A 24200-nucleotide genomic window follows, 5' to 3' on the forward strand; every position below is an offset into this window, starting at 1 on the left:
TAATAAATATCCCCTTTTCCCATAATGTTTAATGTTTCAATCCATTGTTCCTTCATGCCCCTTATCAGTGCTGTTTTTAACACATTATCAGGTAAAGGTAGTGATGCATAAGGAGATCTTTGCAGATTATACTGGAAACGTTCCACATACTCCTCTAATGTTTCATTCGGTCTCGCTGTCATCTGGAATATTTCGTCCTTTAGTTCTCTAGACCTGTAATAATCCTGATATTTTTTTAGAAAAGATTCTTTCATTTGATCACAGTTATTTATAACCCCGCCACCTAATCCCATAAACCATCTTAAAGCAGCCCCTTTTAATGTAGAGGGAAATAGTTCCAGTTTCTGGGGGTTGGTGGTGTAATCATATCCCCTACAAAACACATCAAATTCGAATAAAAATGCATCTGGATCTTCTGATGTAAGACCGTGAAATGTAGGGATATGTTGAAGAGGGATTGCTTTCATAGGCACATTTGTTGCAAAATCCACTATAGGGTATTGTAATGTAGAGGTTTGAGTGTTTGGCTGATTTTGAGCCATAGGGTCGAATATATGCCAATAACCTTTTGGGATATCTAGGAGGGTATTCCTAGGTTGAGAGGGAATGGCTTTAATAGGAATAGTTTTAATAGCACTTCCTCTATCTGGGATAGTGAGAATACCTGATGTCTGAGGAGATTGAGTTTCTTCAACAATGATTTTTGCAGCACTTCCCTTGTCTGGGATGTTTAATGGCTGAGTTGTTCCAATAGGAGATCTTGGTTCCTCGGTTTCCCTTGTTTCTCCTCCTCCTTCACAAAGATTGCTGAAATTCCCTTCCTGCAATAGTTCTGGAGTAGAATTTTCAATTTCTTCAAAGTCCTGCTCTTCAGTTTGACTATGCACCTCAGCAAAGGCTACAGATGGTGATCCTGTGGCTTGAAGGGAACTAGTAGGCTGTTTAGAAATGATTTTCATGGGTCCTACTGATGGCTGAGATTTTGCTTTCTTGTAGATTTCGTCTATGAAGGTCGTTCAGCCAAGGGTCACCGACCCCTTAGCTTTTTTTGGCTTGGGTAGAGGTTTGGTATTTTTTTCTGGTTTTTTCTGCTTAGTCATGCACTCAAATTAACTACTAAATTCTATTTAAACAAAGCAACAACAAATCTATTAGGAAAGCGGACAGAGGAGCAGGGCTTTTACATGCTTCATACGTAGGTTCTTACCTTCCATTTTTAAAATCCAACTCTTCCCTGGCAGGTTCATACACTACTCTGAAAAAAAGGAAAAATGGCTACACTCTTTCCCTGGCAACGGCGCCAAAATGTAGAGCTATAAAAAGGGTCTCTTTCACCTCTAATTACCTCACATTAATATGTCAATCTGGGAGCATTTTGTTATTTCAAAGAGTGTCTCAGTCTGAGGCTATCATTTGCAGTAATGCTAGTAGTACAGTGTTCAAAAATACAAGAGTAAACGGATGCTTGTCTATAGCTTAACTACTTCAAAAGAGGAAATCACACATTCAAAAGACTAAGCAACTTTATCAGTCAAGGGTTCAGTAGCGATAACCCGTCCCTTTGGAAACTGATGGAAAAGGAACTCAGAGAACAGATCGTGGATCTGGGAGCTAGACAGTGAATGCCAAGGCTCACTACAGCCTTAGATCGTCTCCCACACCAAAATAACAAATGCCTGTAAATGGAACGACAGATAAGAAAATGGAACAACAAATAAGAAATCGAACAGCAAGTCTGCAATGGAATAGCAAATCTGAAATGGAACAGCAATTCTTAAATGGAACAACAGTTAAGTCTCACAAGCAGTAACAAACTTAATCTATCAAATCAAATGCATTAATCATAATCAAACAACAATCTTTCACTCTTAAGGCAGATCGAACAACACACACTAATGAAACAACACTGATTACTGATAAGTTATGGAACAGCGCTTGAAAACCATATATATACACAACACTCTTAAATAGTAATCTGATCTAAGCATCAATCTCAGTTAGAAGGAATACGAATGCGTTTCAAAATAGAACATCATTGTTCATCAATTTAACAATCGTGAAGAACATAACTCCCAAGATAAATTATGTGACATAAATGTACAGCACAAAAGCTCTGAAATGGAATAGTAACAATATTCTCTCAAGACCAGTGATATTAGATCAACTCTGAAAAGAACAGTAATACGATGCAGAGTCAATACAATAGTTCTGTCTGTGGAAACCTTAATGAATTAAACATAATGGAGCATGGGATGTAAACTTAGAAAACATACCAGATTACCAAATAACGACGATAAGCAAACCACGTATAAACCAACGTAATAATACAGGAGCAAGTGTCCTCCAGGGCCGGGCCCTTAGCCTCTAGGGGCACATTGCTTGAGGTTAATCCAAACTCAGAGATAAAGTAATCACGAAGTTTGTATTAATGCATAAAGAAAAATTACAATAAACCAATTCTTATCGAGACTCGATGATCAAAGTTTTGATCTTAACAGAAATTACATAAAAACATAATCATGTCTAACCCTCCTCGAGCTAACAGTGTTGTCCCTTTTATAAGGGTGACGGCGAAGATGTCTAAGTGAAAAAATAGATAAAACGGCGATCCCTCGGGATCAAGGATCCCGAGGGATTCGCCGAACTATTAATCCTTAATCATTTGTTTTCTCTCCTGCGCCTAGCTGGTATCTCCACCTCCTTTTCTGGGCCGATTTGCTTTGATTTGCTTTGCCTTGTTTTCATTCGGTCTCCCATCAAAGGGACAACGATTATCTCGTCCTTGTCATTTCCTTTGGAACGAAAACTTCTCGTTTTCACTCCTTCCTGCATGAGGAAATGACAATTGTCAGCGTTTTAGTCTTGCATATTAATCTCACATGTTTTGTTATAATTGTTTATTGTTTTCCAAGTTCATGATGCAAAAAGGTTTGCGAGTTCTACTGAAAAGATACTGAAATAATCATCAAAAGCATACCTTTTTTAGTACTCCACACCATGGCCCACTCTTCCTTTGCAAATTGGATTATACGATATAGAGAACTTGAAAATCGCGGATACTGAGGGAAAGGAGATAGTGATTTTTTCATTCGATTCTCAAGACTTTAAATCATATGATCCCCATGGTATTTGCAAAGATCATTGTGTGAGTATTCACATTCAGTGGATTAGTGGAGCTTTTCATTGGCCAGAGGATGACCCATGGAGGAATTTCTACAATGCCTCCAAACTCTGTGAGCTAGTAAGTTTAGCAAGGACTTCATGGACTACTCCGTAGAGGGAAAAAACTACAAAATAAGCAGTAGTAGAAAGTAGCAATCCCATGTAGGAAAAGGGAAAGATAAATATTTCTGACAGTCAAAGGGGAGAACAAAGTTGTGATATGAAAGTGGATCTAATTGTTATGAAAGCATATTTAGCAACAGAAGTGAAGAGGAAGCAGAGGATACAGAGAGAGGAGTAGAGAAAGAGAGAAAATCAGAGCTTGCAAGAAGCATAACTAAGATTGAAGCAAGAAAAACAAGAACTGAAGGAGGAACGGGAGCTGAGGAGGAAAGAATAAGAAGCGAAGTAGAAGGAGGAAGAAGAAGAAAGGCAAGGCACAATAATAGGAGAAACAACACCCATACAGGTTGAAGAGAAGGAACAAAACCAACTAGCAGTTAAGGAGGAAGGTGAACAGATGAATGTTCAGGAGCTTGCTCAACAAATTGATCACTTGATTAAATTTACAAACATGGAGATGGAACAGGAGATACATAAAGAATATGTCAACCTGATTTCAAGAGCACCATAGGTCACTATTCAGGTTCCACCACCTCCAGCACCAAAGCCAGCTCCGAGCGAGGAAGGAGATGTTGCTTCTCTTGATTATGATCTAGTAATGGATGTGTACAATTTGTCATTTGATTAATCCAAAAATAATATTTTACAAGCATGGAGAAAGAATTTTCCGAATGATCATGCATCACCTGAATTTGTTACAGAAAGGGTGATAGTGGCAAACACCAGGAAGAATCCAAATGCCTTTGCAGGTGCAATAAGATCAAAAATTTAGTATTGACTATTAGGAAACCAGCTCACAAAAAGATAGATCAACGCCTTAGAATGTAGCCCCTTCGAGGGGGAAACCTCCTTTACATTACACAAAGGAACAATTCTTGGATGATACAAATGACTAAACCTCCCTTCTATATATAGGAGTCTAAGGGATCACAATATAATCAAGCCACCTAACAGTAATAACATAAGGACACAACAATAACAATAGCGAGTTTCTATGGGGCACACTAATAAAAATATGGGGACAATAGGGGCACAATAATAACAATAAGGGATACAATGAAAATAGTAATGGGGTAATCACTAGTATTATACGAACCTAACTTGCCCCTCTCCTTCCTAAAAGCATTATCCTCAACACTTGAATAGTTCTGGATGCTTTTGTATAAAATTCTCATCCTTCCATGTGGAATCTTCAGTAGATAAGTTCTTCCATTTGATGAGATACTCTGAAATTGATTGATTTCATAACTATCGAGTTCTTGTTTCTGTGACTGCTTCCAGTTCCAATATGATTTTTCCTTCCTCGTCAAGTTCTAGCAATATTGTTTGAGTTGGGAGCTTGTCAGCTATAACCTTCTATAAACATGAAACATGGAAAACTGGGTGCACTCGAGAAGCTGCAATAAGATCCAATTTGGTGAAGTAAATTGATCCATGCAATTCATACACTAATTCATCAATGACAGGAATGGGAAATTTATCTTTAATAGTGATCTTGTTGAGCTCCCTATAATCCGGACACATGCACCATGATCCATCATTCTTGTGCACCAATACTATTGGAGCAGAGAAAGAACTTTGACTAGGTTGAATTATACTAGCCTCTAGCATTTCTGCAACCATATGTTCAATTTCACTCTTTTGGGCATAGGGATATCTGTATGGCCTGATGTTTGGAGGAACACTTCCTGGAATCAAATGAATAGCATGATCATGATCACGAATAGGTGGGAGGATTTTGGGAGTATCAAATACCTTGGAATGATTGTCCAAGACTTTTTGGAGATCTGGAGAAATAGATGATTTCGATGTGGGAACCTCTAGCAAACATAATTGTGCAATTACTCCTCATTGTTCCTTCTTTAGAAGCTTGATCATATCGTTTGAGATGATTATCTTTCCCGGTTTCCCTGCAATACCCCTTAATTCAACTTCCTTTCCTTCCACACAAAATTTCATGAAAAGTTATTGAAAATTATTAGCATTAATTGATGCCACGAAGAAAGAAAATGGAAACACATAGTAAGAAACCTGAAAGCTCTGATACCAAATGTTAGGAAACTAGCTCACAAAAAGATAGAAAAGATAGATCAACACCTTAGAATTCAGCCTCTTTGAGGGGGAAACCTCCTTTACATTACACAAATGAACAATTCTTGGATGATACAAATGACTAAACCTCCCTTCTATATATAGGAATTTAAGGGGTCACGATATAATCAAGCCAACCTAACAATAATAACATAAGAGCACAACAATAACAATAGTGGGTTTCTATGGGGCACACTAATAATAATATGGGGACAATAGGGGCACAATAATAACAATAAGGGATGCAATGACAATATTAATGGGGGAATCACTAGTATTATACGGACCTAACATGCCCCTCTCCTTCCTAAAAGTGTTTTCCTCAACATTTGAATAGTTCTGGATGTTTCTGTATAAAATTTTCATCCTCCCATGTGGAATCTTCAGAGGATAAGTTCTTCCACTTTTCAAGATACTCCGAAATTGATTGATTTCGTAGCTATCGAGTTCTTGTTTTTGTGACTGCTTTCGGTTCCAATATGATTTTTCCTTCCTCATCAAGTTCTAGAAATATTGTTTGAACTGGGAGCTTGTCACCTATAACCTTCTCTAAACATGAAACATGGAAAACTGGGTGCACTCGGGAAGCTGTAGGAAGATCCAATTTGGTGAAGCAAATTGATCCATGCAATTCATCCAATAATTCATCAATGATAGGAATGGGAAATTTAGCTTTAATAGTGATCTTGTTGAGCTCCCTATAATCTGGACACATGCGCCATAATCCATCCTTCTTGTGCACCAATACTACTGGAGCAAAGAAAGAACTTTGACTAGGTTGAATTATACCAGCCTCTAGCATTTATGCAACCATATGTTCAATTTCACTCTTTTGGGCATAGGGATATCTATACAGCCTGATGTTTGGAGGAACACTTCCTGGAATCAAATGAATAGCATGATCATGATCACAAATAGGTGGGAGGCTTTTGGGAGTATCAAATACCTTGTAATGATTGTCCAAGACTTTTTGGAGATCTAGAGAAATAGATGATTTCGATGTGGGAACCTCTAGCGAACATAATTGTGTAATTACGTCTCATTTTTCCTTCTTTAGAAGCTTTGTTATACCGTTAGAGATGATTATCTTTCCTGGTTTCCCTATAATACCCCTTAATTCAACTTCCTTTCCTTCCGTACAAAATTTCATGAAAATTTCTTGAAAATTATTAGCATTAATTGATGCTCCGAAGAAAGAAAATGGAAACACCTAGTAAGAAACCTGAAAGCTCTGATACCAAATGTTAGGAAACCAACTCACTAAAAGATAGAAAAGATAGATCAACGCCTTAGAATTCAGTCTCTTCGAGGGGAAAACCTCCTTTACATTACACAAATGAACAATCTTGGATGATACAAATGACTAAACCTCCCTTCTATATATAGGATTCTAAGGGGTTGCAAATAATCAAGCCGACCTAACAGTAATAACATAAGGGCACAACAATAACAATAGTGGGTTTCTATGGGGCACACTAATAACAATATGGGGACAATAGGGGCAAAATAATAACAATAAGGAATACAATGACAATAGTAATGGGGGAAATCACTATTATTATATGGACCTAACATTGACAGCCAAGAATGAGCAATTGGCATAGAATGTACAGGCTTCCAAGCAAGAGGCAAAACAACTCCAAGCAACAGCATAGAATTAAGTTTCCGCACAGGTTTACTTGGAGGAAATGAGAGCAGCAATACTTGCTGAAGTATCAACACTTGGAGAAACCATGTGGAACATCTATGAAGAGTTTGTGACCATACATAAAGAATTTGTTTGTTTGTATGGCCTACAATAGCAGAGAAAATATTTTGTAAAAATTCTCAAAAACATACAAGCTTCCATTACCCATGTGCAAGAATGGACAATGCGATACAAAAGGGCACCGCTCGACTTAGTGAAGAAAATGAAGCCACAGGGAGAGATAGAGAGAGCGAGAGTTCAGATTGTCATTCAAAGCAACAGGAAGCTCACCTCCTTTATTAGTAACATTTAGGCCTCATATATATGGTTATTCACTAGTTTGGATGTCTTGGTGGAAATACACAAGATCCCATCAATTTGCTCGCTCACTAAAGCCAAATCCAGGAACTAGGTCCGACATGAGATGGAAGAGTACTTGGAGCAACTGAGACTGATTTACACTAAGGAAGATTTGGAGCTGAACTGACAAAACATGCAGAACTACATCAGTGGTCCTATCCAAATTAGAACAATGTTGCTCATGCTTCAGAGGGAAGTTGAAATTGGTTCCAAGTCATTATACCCGGATGCCATGGATGCTAGAGTCTGCTTCCATCCATTCAACATCATGAAGTTTAGGGATGTCATTGCACAATACCAAGCTTGACATCAATATGTTACCACGAAGTAACAAGTGGAAGTTGTTGAGCTATAGTTCTCTCAAACTCAAGCATCATAGTGTTTTTCCTTGTTAGTTTGTTAAGTTGTCTCTACCCTATTTTATCTTATATGGGTACAAGTGTAAATGTAATATTATTTGTAATTATTTTGTAAAGTGAAATTCCAAGTCTCAATATTGGAATATGAAGAGTCATGATGTAATTTAATGAATCATTTTAAAGAATTTGAAGAGTCGTGAGGGTATTCCAAAGGTGACAAGGGGGAGTTGAAGGGTCATCCACCCCCTTTTTATAAGTAGAATCTCATAACTCATGTAAAGGGCTTATGGGAGCCAATATTTTCGCTAGGCGTAGGCTTAGAAGGAGCTTAGGAGTATTGTGAAGAGCCTTGGCTTCTCCGTAGCATAGAGAAAGTATAATTCTTTGGAGAAGCAGGTGTTCTTGACTTTAATGTTCCACTATTGGGTGTAGTGGTCTATCAATGGTGTATGTATTAATGTAACTTTCACTTATAATAAAACTCAAAGCCGGTATGCTTTCATGAATATGTTATGAATATAGTAGGACTATTCTTATTTTGTTTTCAATGTATGTTATTTAAATTATGCTCATGCTTATGAACTATTTCTTTTGCATTTGTATATATCTTGTTGAATGTGTGTTGTTGTATTAATTTGTCACCTTAACTTGTGGACTATTTCAAATGTTAGCTCATGATGTCATTATGCTCATTTGTTCCTTTTAAGTTGTGTACTATTATAGGCCTCCAAGGTGCTCACTCTCTCTTCCATTTGTGTTTTTGAACCTTCATGCATCACACTTGACTTTCCGCAAGGTCACACACTTTCTCTCACCAAAGACACCATATTTCACTTTACGTGTTTTCCCAATCAAGGCATAATATTACCACCCATTGTTGGGACTCCTATTCCAAATGGTGCGAGGTCTAGTCGGGAATTCATATCGGGGAGACCCCCTGAATGTTGGTGGGTCCAGCGTCGTCAACATATATCCAATCCCCATTTTGGAATGTCATTGGGAGGTAATTTCTACAAATTTCATCAACGGATTACCCAAAATGTCTAAGCAACATGACATAATCATGGTAGTGGTGGATAAGCTTAGCAAGGTAGCTCATTTTGTAGCAAACAATTCCTTTCATTCCACTAGTGACATAGCACAAATCTTGATAAAGGAGATTGTGAGGCTACATGGAATCCCCAAGAAAATTTAGTTAGACAAAGATGTCAGATTCACTTCCAGGTTTTGGAAGGAACTATTTATAGGACTAGGAACAAAATTAGCATTTAGCGTGACATATCATCCATAAATAGATGGGAAAACATAGAGGATTAACAAAATCCTTAAGGACATGTTAAGGATGTATGTGATTCATTAGCCCAAAAAGTGGAAAGAATATCTTCCACTTGTGAAATTTGCATACAATAATGGATACCAAGAGTCCACAAAGTTGATCCCATTTGAGGTATTTTATGGAAAGAGTTGCAATACTCCTATTAGATGGAGTGACCTAGTTAATAGGGTCCATATAGGACCTAATATGCTCAAGGAAATGGAGCACTGGGTCCGGACCATAAAACATAATTTGAAGGTGGCACAAGATAGGAAAAACAACTATGCAAATCGGCATAGGATGCATAAAGATTTTTGGTTTGGGGAACATGTTTACCTAAGAGATAAACCTACGAAGATTTCCCTAAGAATTGGGACTTGTGCCAAGTTAGCACCATGGTATTGTGGGCCATTTGAAATCCTTGAGAGGATTGGGACAATGGCATATAGACTAGCCTTACCTCCATCAGTTAGAGTTCATGATGTTTTCCATGTTTCTTTACTTAAGAGATATGTACCAAAATCTAATCATGTGATGATTGGTATGTGCTACAGGTGTAACTGGAAAGATATTTATATCTAGAACTAATGTGCATTATAAACCAGAGGATTTTCATTCTCTCAAATCACACCATAGAGCAAGTCAAGGTATAGTTAAAGCACTTTGGGCTAGAGGAGGCCATGTGGGAGATGGTTGATGCCATGAAAGAAAAATTCCCTTGTTTGTTGAATGAAGCAAGTGTGTATATGATTATAAATTTTGTATAGAGTTGTGTATAGAAATCTCCATGAAACAATATGTGTTATGTTTAAACAAAATGTGTTGATATTGCTTACTAGTGAAAGAACACTGAGGGTGGTGTTCCCGCAAGGGGGAGGGTACTGTGATAATCCTACCCATGGGTTCCTTATAAAATGCGTTGTAAATACATTATAGATATATGAAATAAGAAACAGGGAGATGAGTCAAGGTTATGAATTCCAAAGTTAGGGAAGGGGATGGCTTGCTTGGCATGTTGTGGTTTCTTGTGCAGAGACAGAAATCTAAATTGCTAGGACAACCATTAAATATTGTTGGTGCATGAATTTAATGATCCAACTATAAAAATTGAGTTATATGAAACATAAAGTACACAGCCCATGCTGCTTGAGAAGTAGTAACAAGAAAAGAAGACAAAATTCCAGCAAGAAAGACTGCAAATTCCAAGGCAACAAGCATGAGCATGTTGAAATATGGTGGACAGGAAAAAAAAGGAGAGATAAAAGAAGAGAACTCATGGAGGAGGCACACAGAGAAGGAATTGGATTGGGTGCTTAAAGAGGGTAATCAATAGATAATACAAGAGAAGGGGATCGGTTCTCAAGATCCCTCGAGGTTGTGGGTGAGTTGCTAGTCTATAGAGCCCTTTAATAGCTTGGGGTCCTTCGAGGTCGTGGGTTGAGATAGCATCCCTGGAGCCCTATAATAGCTTGGGTCCCTGGAGGTTGTGGGTTGAGGCAAAGGTATTTTTCACCCTATAAAAACTAGGGTCACTGGAGGTTGTGGGTTGGGATGGAATATCTGGAACCTTGTAACAACTTGGATCCCCTTGAGGTTGTGGGTTGAGATAACAGACTTTGTAACCCTATAATGGCTTGGGAAGAGGCCATCCTGAAGTAGTACAAAAAGAAGACCTGAATGAAGATTGTGGTCACGGTGGATTCTAGACTCCTTGGAAGGGGCTGAATCATTGTGTGAGGTAGAGCACCTTTGGACCCTCTGCATTGAAGAGGCGGTAGCAGCCAATTGGTGAGATTGAGGAAGGAAGTCCTATGGAGTCCTTATTATTTTGTTGGAAGCTGGTGTTAAATCCCTTGAGAAAGAATCTCCCCTTGGACTCTGGAATTTGGCTCGAGGTTAACAATAGCAAGTGAATGTGACTGTGGTCATCTATGGTTGGGTGGAGAGTCCTTGTCCCAGACTTAGTTGCCCTGCAAATCCGAATATAAGTACCTATTTATACTTGTTTATCTATTGACGAATTATGACACATTCTAATTGTAATGATTTTGGATTTGGGTTTCCATAATTGTTGATTATTGCTTAAATATATGGTTTCATCCCTATTAAATATGATAGTAATTGGAATGTTAGACTTAGTGATGTGTGTGTTTCTGATTGAAACATTAACACTAATGAATAAATCAAATAAGTATGAGCTTTTGAGCTGGAAGGAAAGTGTTGTATGAATGACTTACTGGAATTGATCACAAAGAATATAATGCACTAAGATCATAATGGACCACATGATAATAAATACTAAATTGTAACACTAAACTGAAGGTCATTATGATTGACATGCTTAACTTTACTGAAAACAATACATGATTAAATAAAGAAAAGTAATAGGCCATGTTATGGGCCATAGAGGAGGCTCGAGAATCTTGGCCAACTTTAAAGGAAAACAAAGGGCTCAAAGACCCCCTTTTTTATTAATGTAGAAGGTTACATGTAGACTGCTAGTATGGAAGGGGTCTAAGTGTCACTATTCACTCTTGATGTCTCAGTTACTAAATTGTGCTACTATAAAGATAATGTCCCATGGATGTTGAAGGATTTATTTCTTCTTCTAATTGTGAGGTTAGCTCGAGGCCCTTTTTTTAACCAGTCTTGCATTCTCAATAGACTAGGCTTCTACTACTAGCGTCTTCACTTTGTCGAATGGGCACAGAACGGTTCGACACGCCGCCACGAAGATGCTTGCAGTGTCGAGGAGGGTCCTGACACTCACGGTGTGTGGAAAGAGAGGTGGAACCCCTTCAGTAGTTCATGTTAAACTCGTGGGGAATAATGAGCATGGGAGCACCTAAGCCGCCACACCAGGATCTCCCTGTCCGAGTCTGGGGAAGGCAGGAGGGGTCAAAACACATTAAAGAATCTAGCACCTAAGCTCAGGAGGGGTAGCACTGCAAAAATTCTTAGTTAAACATTATTGTTGGTCCCAAGAATTGACGTCAATTTGGGGCTCTGTGGAACCACTGAGGTAGATCCATGGTCGAGGAATCCAACTCAAAATGATCAATGCATTGCAGATAGAAAGGAAGGGATATCTTAGTTGATTCATGACGTAGGTAGGGAGCCACTTTGATGCAACCCAAAGAGGAATTCTCTAACTTTATAACTTAGATTACCTAAACCTTATCCTACCTCAAAGAGGTAAACCCTACGCATGGCGACCCCAGACTAGCCATTGAGATCGCACAGTGCGATGATTGGTCCGAAAGGGACCCCTTGCCAAGTTAGGCGATTAAGCTCCAGTCAGAGGTCGAAGGTCGGGATTTTTGCAGAAGAATACCATTCCGAGAGAAGAGAGTCGACCCTAACTAGGTCAAAAGGCTATGAGAAAGACCTTGTGAGGTCGAGCACCAAACCAAGTTGAGGGTCGGGAGTCAGAGCATGAGAAGAAGGTTGTACTTCACACAATTGCAATATTGACTTTGATAGGATCAGAGATCGTGGGCCAGATCAAGAGAAGCAAGAATGCTCCAGGAAAATTTGGCTAGCCCCAGTCAATCCAAGCACTTGACCAACACACGATCATATGTCAAACTCCCACATGGTAGATTGGAGATGTGGGAGAATCAGTCTATTGATAAGCATACGAAAGAAAGAAGAAAAAGAGGGAATTCAAAAATTATAGGTTCCTTTCCCATAACTATAATTTGGGAGCTGGACTTGCATAATGGATACCCCCTTGCTATGGGTTAGTGGGGTTGGGTACATCTCATGTACCACCCTGCTCTCTTCACCCAATTAATAAAAGCAATTCTCTAACTAAAGTTTATCAAAATGGTGATAAAAGAGGGTTGAAAGACATATGTGTGGGAAGCACAATTAAACACATCAACAGACTGAATAGGCTCATTGGAAATGAGGCTATGCTTATGTGGTAGTAAGACAACTTCATCGGGGTATTGAACAGGCTTGCTTGCAGCAAAGCGGTGTCAGGTAAGGGAGATTATTTATATTAATGAATAAATATACTTTCTTTAAGAGAATTGTATGTATCTCTTCTATCACTTGCATGAGGTAAACTTAAAATTAAATATTCCCCTAAAATGATGGATTCATGCGTTTCAACTTTGTTTGTTTCAAGTACTTATCTTTTTAGAACTTATATTGCTTGATTAATGTGGAACCCATGGGAAATGCTTTAATTTTTGAAGGCTTGATGGAATTCATCACTTCAACCTTTTGGTAAATTTAAACTAGTTTTTAATCATAGATAACTATTGTTTCCCCGTGTGTCGTCATTGTTGTGGCCACTACCTCCCCACAATTTTTTATAAAAGATATGGGGACCTTCTATGTAAATTTTGATCATATCACTTCTTTCATGCTTTGATTTTGTTAATTTTGCAAGATTTTTAATTTTCTCGATTTTCCACTTTGATCACTTCATTGTGTGTGGTTTCGCACTAGCTTCCTAATGACTCAAATTTCCCTAAATTTAGACTTACGGTTTGAAAATGATACTTGTTGAACATTAAGTGATTTTCACAACCTAGACTTAAATATGTTAAAAAAATGTATTTTACTTTATTTTGTAATTTAATTAATTTAATATAATTATTTAAATAATTTTAATTAATTAGTAAATATCTTTTTTATTATTATTTAATTTGTAATTGTTATTTAACCATTAAACAAAACCACTGCAACCGAATATATATGTATATATATATATATATATATATATATATATATACATACGAGGTGATCCCGCACCCGACGATTCAAGTTTGAGCAAATGCTATATGTCTCGTGCTCCTCCCTTCCCTCCTCCATGTCAGTCTGGGCTCCCTCCATATTACCCACTTCACGTTAACCATACTAGCATTTGCACCAGATGTTGCAAAGGAAACGCCGTAAGGCATAAATTGACAAAAGCAAATAGAGCAAAAAATACTTTGATAAAGAATAAAAATATATTAAACATTGAAATCAATAACCCATTAACTGGAACCACTTTAGTATATTGCTGGTTTTACCCATAAATTGCAGGCTTCACAAGCTGAAAATCAGATTAAACTTTGAGGAGGTTCAGTAGATTCAATTAAAAACAGTTTAAGGAAGGTAGATAAAGCAAACCCTTTATAATTTACTATGTGATATCTTGTATTATACAGAGATGTTTATTGTTCAGAAGATTAATCCTCTCATGTTATATAGAGATGTTTATTCACAAGATTAATCTTGTGGCAGGACACTGAAAGAGATGATAGAGAGCAGTTATCTTCTGAAGTATGAAATGAGGATTGCTACACTGTTACTTTGAAGTGATGCATGTACTCTAATCCATCCACATCACTAGTTTTGGAAGATAATAGGCATTTTTAAGTGTATTTGAAGAGGACAATGACTTCATGGTGAATTTGATTATGGTGTCTTCTTCCACAATCAAGGACAAAAAAAGTCATTTTTTCAAGCTGCATTCAATTGTCTAGACAAATTTTTAATTCCCTCATTCGTTGTTTTCGTGGAATCACCCTGTTCTTTTATTGCAGGCTTTGACTTTTATAAATGTTGATTAATGGTACTCTATTTTCCATAACATCATGTGATTATCAGGTAATGTTGAAAAATATGCAATCTTCTACCACATTCAAGGGCATGGAGAGTCATTTTGTCAAGCTGCACTGACTTGTCTATGCAATTGTTTAGTTCCCTCATTCATTATCTTCATGGAACCACCCTGTTCTTTTATTGGAGACTGACTTTTACAAATGTTGATTAATGGTTTTCTATTTTCCCTAGCATTACGGGACTATCAAGTGATGTTGAAAAATATACAAATAGAAGGAAAACTTCACCATGTTTATGTAAATTTAAAGCACATGACATATTTAAATGTGAAAATTATTTTTGTTTGTTTGTAGGGTTTAATCTTTATCAGGCTCTAGGTTTAAATTTCTTGGTGAAGGGTTGAGGATTGAAACTCTCCTATGGAACATCCAAACTCGATCAAACATTAGATACTTTTAATGACAACATCACACAATTGAATAGATTATTCTTCCATCCAACATAAAGCTGAACCGGACATGAAATTAGCCCAACCTAAACTCAACCTTCAACTTAATAAAAATATAAATAACAAAATTCAGATAGCTAAGAAGAAAAGGACTACTAAAGAGTGTATAAATAAAAAGGTATTAAAACTCTATAAACTCTATTCAAATAGTGTCTATATTCTAACTTCAAATAGCAAAGTAGCATAATTAATCTGTTCACGTACCTTGGTATCGTTTCTTGCCTCTTGGTTGATTCTTCGGCTTTTACGTTGTGTGGGGGAACATTCGTGGATGTTGTTCACCACATCTACTCTCCTTTCTACTTGACTCGAACCTATGTCTGATGAAATCTTCTCCTATTGGTGTTTTATCTTCTTGAAACATCTTAGTTATCTTGTTTTTCCCCTAGGGCTTGAATTGTTGGACAGATCTTTTCCAAACGAATCCAATCTCATGTTTCTTCCCACATTGTTGGGGTGAGGATAAATGATATATGACTTGAATAATATATATATATATATATATATATTTGAAAAATATATAATTTTTAATAAATTGAAGAAATAAAATTATTATAAAATTTTACAAAACCAGCGTAAAAAGATTTGGATGAATTTCAAGGTAAAATGTGCAGAGCAGACCTTTCACATGATCCCAAGTAAACGGATTTAGCTTAATGTCGAGCAAAAATGTGCACAACAGACCTTCCAAATCTTTGCTCAGAAACCCTGTAAATTTAATCTGTTGAAAGAGCTACTTCGTTCACAAATAATCAATAGAAGCAACACGTGAGGCCACAGGTTCGAATCTTGTAAAGCACCAGTAAAACCCTTTCCTTGAGAATTCATGTGTTCTGCTACAAGTACTCAGAGTCAGAGAAAATAATTGACGGAGAAATTTTTTCAAAACACAGTACGCCTCGTATCCCGTACGCCTATCTCAAACACCTGATATTTAGAGAAGATGAAACTATTCGATGCCAAATGAAACGCCCAAACCGTTTGAGCAACCCTTTTGAATCAACGATCAACGACTGAAATTGTTGCAATCGTCTAACATATAATCGTGTGACTTACAAGATGACAAGTAAGCAGAGAGGGGAGTTGATCTCAAAGGGAATGCCAATCAAAACAATAAATAAACAATCTTCTTTTTAACCTTTTTATACCCGTTGTGATAGAATAAACCACTCGAAATAAGTAAATAACACCACAATAATCACAAAACTCAAACATTTTATTGAAATAAATGATTGAATAGCTTTATAACCATAATTAGTTAATTGATTCCTTCATCATTGGGGTGAGGATAAATGATATATGACTTGAATAATATATATATATATATATATATATATATATATATATATATATATTTGCAAAATATATAATTTTTAATAAATTGAAGAAATAAAATTATTATAAAATTTTACAAAACCAGCATAAAAAGAATTGGATGAATTTCAAGGTAAAATGTGCAAAGCAGACCTTTCACATGATCCCAAGTAAACGGATTTAGCTGAACGTCGAGCAAAAATGTGCACAGCAGACCTTCCAAATCTTTGCTCAGAAAACCTGTAAATTTAATCTGTTGAAAGAGCTACTTCGTTCACAAATAATCAATAGAAGCAACACGTGAGGCCACAGGTTCGAATCTCGTAAAGCACCAGTAAAACCCTTTCCTTGAGAATTCAAAGTACTCAGACTCAGAGAAAATAATTGACGGAGAAAATTTTTCAAAACACAGTACGCCTCGTATCCTGTACGCCTATTTCAAACACCTGATATTTCGAGAAGATGAAACTATTTGATGCCAAATGAAACGCTCAAACCGTTTGGGCAACCCTTTTGAATCAACAATCAAGGGCTGAAATTGTTGCAATCGTCTAACATATAATCCTGTGGCTTACAAGATCACAAGTAGGCAGAAAGGGGAGTTGATCTCAGAGGGATTGCCTGACGGGGTAATGATCTCAGAGGGAACGCCTTACGGCGTAATTATGGGAAAAAAATATGATTGAATGGATGTGCTATCCTGTTTTTCAAAAGAAAAAAGACTGCATATACAGGGCAGGACGCATCTACAGGCATAGCCGATGCCCCTTCTCCGATTCCTAAAAGATAGTTGTGTTCTTTTCTTCCCGTAAAAAAGGTAGCTGTGTATTTCACTGAAAGATAGCTGTGTTTTTGCCTTGCTGAAAGAAAGTATGCGGAAAATGAAACAGTAGATACCGGGAAGATTTTATGTGAAACAGATTGAAATTTTGGTAGACAACTCCCATTTTTTCTATGAAACAAACAAATTGACAAAATAGGTAGTGGGAAAATTTTAAGTGAAACAGATTGAAAGAATGTGTTATAATATATTTTGAAAAGAATAAAAGAATGCATATACAGGACGGGACGCATCTACAGGCATGGTGGATGCCCCTTCTTCCTACGCCTAAATGTAGGCGTGCAATTACAATTACAAAAATGATTATACCAAAGGTTGTCAAGATTTGGTAGTGGGATCCCACATAGCCGGTAGCAGAAATGCCCGTCCATTAACTCCGCGGGCATTGTAGCTCGCCCCACTTATTTTATCCATTAGAAGCTCCCCAGGGAAGCCCGGGTAAGCCCCCTTTCCATATATTCTGGAGCAGGCAGAGACGGCCTCTAAAGGTGCAGCGGCATCCCCTTGGAAGTAGCTGGTATTGAATGGATTGGTGGTTGTTCCTGCCAGAACGGTGGCCATGTTCATGATCATGCCATCAATGCCCACGTCTCCATTTGGTGCCACCAGGGGAGGAGTCTGGGGTCCGTACATGGGCTGATGAAATGGCCACGCGCACTGTCCAGGGCACTGACTCGCAGAATTCCCAACCCACGCGTATGGAATTGGAAGCTGCTCATCATGCTTCTCGGCAGCCTCCTTCCCCTGCAACATTCGGCTTCCTGTACTATTGAGATTGAGAGTGGCATGGAATCCGCAGGAGCTCATGCAGAAACCCTCCACAGTGACATCCTCGGAGGTGAGAACCAAGTACACAGCATTGGCATTTCCAGGTGATTTCCGAGGAGGCAGAGCCCCTGACTTGAGGGCAGCTTCAACCAGAGCAGCAATGTCAGCCCTCTTGAGTGACTTGCTGAGGGAGTATTGTTGGTCCACCTTCTGCTTTCCAAGCATCACAACACTGGATGTGGATGTGGATGTGGATGTGGCGGCCTTGTTAGAGGGGGTGCCTTCATACTTGTGTGTGGTCTTCCACCAAGTGGAGGCGGAGGGCTGATTTGCTTTTCCCTCTGACGTCTTTGCCCCAAGAGATTGTACAAAATCCCCCACAATGGAGCGTTGAACAGGGCTGAACTGCCCATACCAAATCAGATGGAGAGGAATCACCCCACTGGCAGAGACCAGAGGACCATCATGGTAAGTCAAAACAATAGATGGCTCTTCCACCAACGCAGCAAGTTTCCTGATCTGTCCACCACCAGCAGCGGCGGATGCCCACAATACCGCCATACAAAACACGCCCATTTGCAGGATCACAGTCACTCGAAGCCACGAACCACAAGCAGCCATTTGAAGGCAAGCTGATAAAATACCCTGCAACCTTCACTATCACTATGGATCGATTAGAAGAGATCCAAAGGAATCAAACAATGAAGAAAGAAGCTACAATCAAGAAAGAAGTTACTGGTAGGGAAGAAAATACAGTTGTGAGATTGAAGAGCAGAGTAAAGGGATGAGGTTTAAGTAGGGGGTTGTGGAAGCGAGGACGCGGTTACGCAGAAGGAGGTGGTGACAGCAATGGACAGAGGGGTGCCATGCTGGCTGGCATTACAGATGCCAAATGAAACACCCAAACCGTTTGGGCAACCCTTTTGAATCAACAATCAACCGCTGAAATTGTTGCAATCGTCTAACATATAATCCTATGCCTTACAAGATGACAAGTAGGCAGAGAGGGGATCTATAATCCTGTGGCTTATAAGATGACAAATAGGCAGAGAGGGGAGTTGATCTCAGAGGGAACGCCTTACGGCATAAAAATCTGATCTGGAAATCTGCATAATTCCCATATGACATATAAATATAAATATAAATATATAAATATAAATATAAATATAATATTTATGAAATTATTTTTGAAAATAATTCCCATATGACATATAAATATAAATATAAATATAAATATAAATATAAATATTATAAATATAAATATAATATTTATGAAATTATTTTTTAAAATAGAAGAATACTGCAAAAACCAAAACCACAATTGCAATAAGCAAAATCTGCATAATTCCCCTATTAAATAATTCCCATATTACATATAAATATAAATATAAATATAATATTTATGAAATTATTTTTGAAAATAGAAGAGTACTGCAAAAACCAAAACCACAATTGCAATAAGCAAAATCTGCATAATTTCCCTATTAAATATATAGCTCCACAAATACATTAAAGAAAAATCTGCATAATTCCCCTATTAAATATATAGCTCCACAAATACGTTAAAGAAAAATCTGCATAATTCCCATATTAAATATATAGCTCCACAAATACATTAAAGCAAAATCTGCATAATTCCCCTATTAAATATATAGCTCCTTAATGCAAAAGAAAGGGCAGACATTCCATAATTGAAATATTAAATATATAGCTCCTTAATGCAAAAGAAAGGGGAGACATTCCATAATTGCGAAACTTCTGAGCCTCAAATATTCGGAATCTCATAGCCAGATTCTCAGATTCCAATACATTTGTTTGGAATTATTACCAAATAGTGCATCAAATATTTATTATCCACAAAAAAATGGGAGAATTATTACAATCTGCCTTCTCAACATAACGCCATAGCATAGCACCGCACCACAGTCGTCATCATTTGTTTTGTTCACCACCCAAGGGGCTCTTTACAGCGTCCATGAAGCTCTGCGTAGTACCCTTCGCCTTGTCCACCGCCTGCATTAACATCATCCAAACTCAATTAAATCCAATACACTTTCATATTCAATTAATAATTACCTATTGAATCATGAAATAAAAAACAACCTGTTGGAAGAAAGAGCTAGTTTGTTCTTTGCCCTCTTGGGTTTTTCCCATGATGGACTGACCCATTCCCTTGGTCGCATCAGTCCCTTGAGAAGCCTTCTCCTCAGTCATATCCTTCATCCCCTTCATGATGCAAAATATAAAATACCATCACCAGCAGCAATAACATCAATAACGAATATAAAATACCATCACCAGCAGCAATAACATCAATAGTAACTGATACACTCTAGCCCTTAAAAAAACAGTCCTTTCAAAAATAAATCAAAGGAGTTGAAATATGACCACTAAACACAAAAACTACTTGAGTTGTTTGCTGGGCTTGTTCAGCCTTCTCCTGCCCATATTGCTTGCACTGCTCCGCCATCTTTGTTAATAGATCGATCGATTTCTTCAACACTAATACAAGTAATGTAATGCGATCATTTGCATTGAGAAGAATGAGTAGTAGAGTCCCTTATATATAATGAGGGAGCGGAGCGAGTGAGATAGAAATATGTGTCTTCTATGTGATACTACTTTCAAAAAATGTAGCCCAAACTTGAAGTCGTGGCACCCATGCATAGAGATAACAACGGAGACATTAAAGAATACCATTAGCAGACAATGAGGCGCGCTCTGTACAAAATCCCCCACAATGGAGCATTGAACAGGGGTGAACTGCCCATACCAAATCAGATGGAGAGGAATCACCCCACTGGCAGAGAGCAGAGGACCATCATGGTAAGTCAAAACAACAGATGGCTCTTCCACCAACGCAGCAAGTTTCCTGGACTGTCCACCACCAGCAGCGGCGGATGCCCACAATACCGCCATACAAAACACGCCCATTTGCAGGATCACAGTCAGTCGAAGCCGCGAACCACAAGCAGCCATTTGAAGGCAAGCTGATAAAATACCCTGCAACCTTCACTATCACTATGGATCGATCAGAAGAGATCCAATGGAATCAAACAATGAAGAAAGAAGCTACAATCAAGAAAGAAGTTACTGGTAGGGAAGAAAATACGGTTGTGAGATTGAAGAGCAGAGTAAAGGGATGAGGTTTAAGTACGGGGGGTTGTGGAAGCGAGGACGCGGTTACGCAGAAGGAGGTGGTGACAGCAATGGACAGAGGGGTGCCATGCTGGCCGGCATTACAGATGCCAAATGAAACGCCCAAACCGTTTGGGCAACCCTTTTGAATCAACAATCAACGGCTGAAATTGTTGCAATCGTCTAACCTATAATCCTGTGGCTTACAAGATGACAAGTAGGCAGAGAGGGGATTTGATCTCAGAGGGAATGCCTTACGGCGTAATGAATTTTATACCATATTTTTAGGTTTGATTTAGCTTTTATATTTTATATAATTTGTTTTATTTTATTTCAAGTATGTTTCGTGTATTTTCTAATTTAATATATTTAATTAGATTTTAAATATCAATTAGGTTAATTTTCTTATTTAAACTTTTTTTATTAAAATATTTTTTTGATATTTAAATAATAAAACTTTAATAAAATCAGAATTTTTATAAAAGCTCAATATAGTGAATTTTCCGGGGCTTTGACATTTTTGACACACATTTTAGAGAGTTCTATTCAGAGTTTTGCTTAGCCAAATGAGGCTAGAATGGCTCATTGGAAAGCTATAATCATGTAGGACACTCTAGAAAAATTAACTCAAAGAAATCTGAAATTTAGTATGCCAAAAAATTAGTAGAAGTTGGAGCTACGAATTTGCAACTAAAAATGAATTTGAGAATTTGTTTTGGAGAATTTTAGTTTGCCCAAAATGGCTTGTTGTTGCAAATTGATTTTGAATATTAATTTTGGCCAGAGATTATCTCCATAGGAAGCAATATGAAGCACAAATTTGGTTTTATTTATTTGTCAAATTAGTTTTGAATTCGTTAATTTGTTTTCACAATTTAGAAATCTAGGTTTTTCTTGATTTTGATTGGTTTGAATTTTCATTTTGGAATGGATTTTTGGCAGGGAGTTGTTGCAAGGAGATGAAGCAAATGATTTTGATCAATATGATTGCACCAGTGGAGAAGGAAAAGGAGGATTTGTAACACCAAAAGAGGATGAAGTTGAAGTACTTCCAATGGCTCTTCTTTTAGCAGATTTTTGTAAATTATAAATAATTGTTTTGAGAATGAGGGAGTTCCTCTTTTCTACAATTTTGAGACTCTTAACACTTTTGTAAGGATAATTTTATTTGTAGGTGGATAAGAATACTCATATTTGAGTGATTGGGGATTTCTTTTAGAAATTTGGTCCTTCTCTATGAGGTCAAGCTTGTATTATTGCATCTCTTTTCTTTATTGGCAGAGCTCATAGTTTTGGGAAATATTGTTGAGAATACAATTTAAAGAACAAAGCATAAGTTTCAAGTTTAATTTGTACACAAATACTTTTATTTTTTTAAATGCATATTTAATATTTTTAATGGAAAATTTGTATAAATTGTTTCATGTTTTACACTTATGTCAAATATGAAAATGATTGTCCTCTAGATCAGCTATTTGATATAATGTTTTTAGAGATTTGTTATTTATTTCCAATTTTCTCTTATGATTAATCACAATTTTGAATAACTATTTACTCGTAAATTTGTCATATTATATCGTTTTAAATTTCATTAGATGTATGAACTATTTCTGCATTTAATAGTTTATCTTTCATGGTTTTAAATCTCTAAAACAGGGCATGTATTGCAAAATATATCACTTGTTAGAACTTCTTCAACAGTCTAATATTCATTGCAAAGAACATGTTAATTCTTTAGTCATTTAATCACTTTGCTCTTGATTTGGGTAAGATCTATATCTTGTCTTAATTGAGATAGAATATAATAGATTTAATTTTGTTGCTTGCATTCTAGATTAATTTGCATTTTCATTTAAAAAAATAATAATTAGAAGTCTCCTTACGTAGGAGAAACCTTAGACGTGGCTTCGCTGAGCCCTTGTTTCAGCTTAAGTATTGCTTTCTTGCATGTGCACAGAAAGAAGGTAAGTTTGATTTCCTCTTCTGGTTGATTGTAAATTAGATACATCACAAGTCAACAAGAAGGGTGAGGGGATGACTGGACCTAATAGAACTAGTCAGAACCACCATACTAAACGAAAAAGAGTCTAACTTGGGGCTCTGACCGGGAGGTCTCCCTAAATGTTAATGAGGTATTTTTTGGCCATCAACACAGGAATACATTATCAAGTAGTTCAGTGGTGAGTGATGAGAAGTGGTTGGTAGCAAGGGTCCACGTTCCCACCTCCATGTCAACTTGGTAGCAGGGCCCATCGAGACCTCCCCTTAATAATTTTATAACCTTTTCGCATTATATCCACTTAATGGGAAATTTGGCTTAACATTGTAACTTTGCTACACTCCTAGACCCCCGGACCCATGGCACCTCCACAATGACACTACCACATCATGCCTACATGGTCCTATGTGGTGTTCCCATGTCATCTATGGTGTGGGTCCCATTTTCTCTTTTTCCAAGGCACACAATTTAGTTCTCTCGCATACAGTTGTGTTATTGTTTACCCCCTTCGAAGCTTAGATTCCTCGAAACATGGGAATACTCCAACATATGAAGAGACAAGAAAAAAAAGTAACTTCGAGGAATTTCTTAAGGATTGGGGGAATTAGACCAAATGCAAAATTTATGAGGACAATGGACAAGGCCTAGACATGGGCTCTCAACGACATTGTGCATTTTCTAGAATGAATGTTGAGGTGTCTATGGGACTTAATATACACCAGGTCCCAAACACAGAAAAGGCATGGTACCATAGGTTAAATCACCCAAATTTAACATTTTGCAAGATGATAGATGCAAGGAAGTCTATCTTTGAGGTCTATTATAGGTTCTAGTTAGTCTCTTCAATTAATTTGGATTTCTTCAGTCATCAACAAGGAGATATGTGAATTTATATGGTTAGCCAAAAGACTATAGACCATGTTAAAACAATAAAACTTAGGTTGGTACAACTTATTACAATTCTCAATTA

At 37.4% G+C, this 24200-nt stretch overlaps 1 protein-coding gene and 1 pseudogene across 1 annotated transcript; both read right to left on the bottom strand.

The window, feature by feature from the left end:
- Positions 1 to 17643: 17643 nt before the first annotated feature.
- Positions 17644 to 18714, bottom strand: LOC149218553 (protein EXORDIUM-like 2 pseudogene; annotated as a pseudogene).
- Positions 18715 to 20025: 1311 nt separating this feature from the next.
- On the bottom strand, positions 20026 to 20599 carry LOC149218554 (uncharacterized). Its single transcript, XM_089386584.1, has 3 exons — positions 20492 to 20599; positions 20197 to 20319; positions 20026 to 20106 (listed from the first exon to the last, which is right to left on the bottom strand). The coding sequence occupies exons 1-3, from the start codon at positions 20561 to 20563 to the stop codon at positions 20026 to 20028; spliced, it is 276 nt and encodes a 91-aa protein (XP_089242710.1). The 5' UTR covers positions 20564 to 20599.
- Positions 20600 to 24200: the final 3601 nt, after the last annotated feature.

The sequence above is a fragment of the Pinus tabuliformis genome, chromosome Q (assembly GCF_031772625.1).
Source record: "Pinus tabuliformis cultivar Carrire ecotype Pingquan chromosome Q, CPIR1, whole genome shotgun sequence".
Lineage (NCBI taxonomy): Eukaryota > Viridiplantae > Streptophyta > Pinopsida > Pinales > Pinaceae > Pinus > Pinus tabuliformis.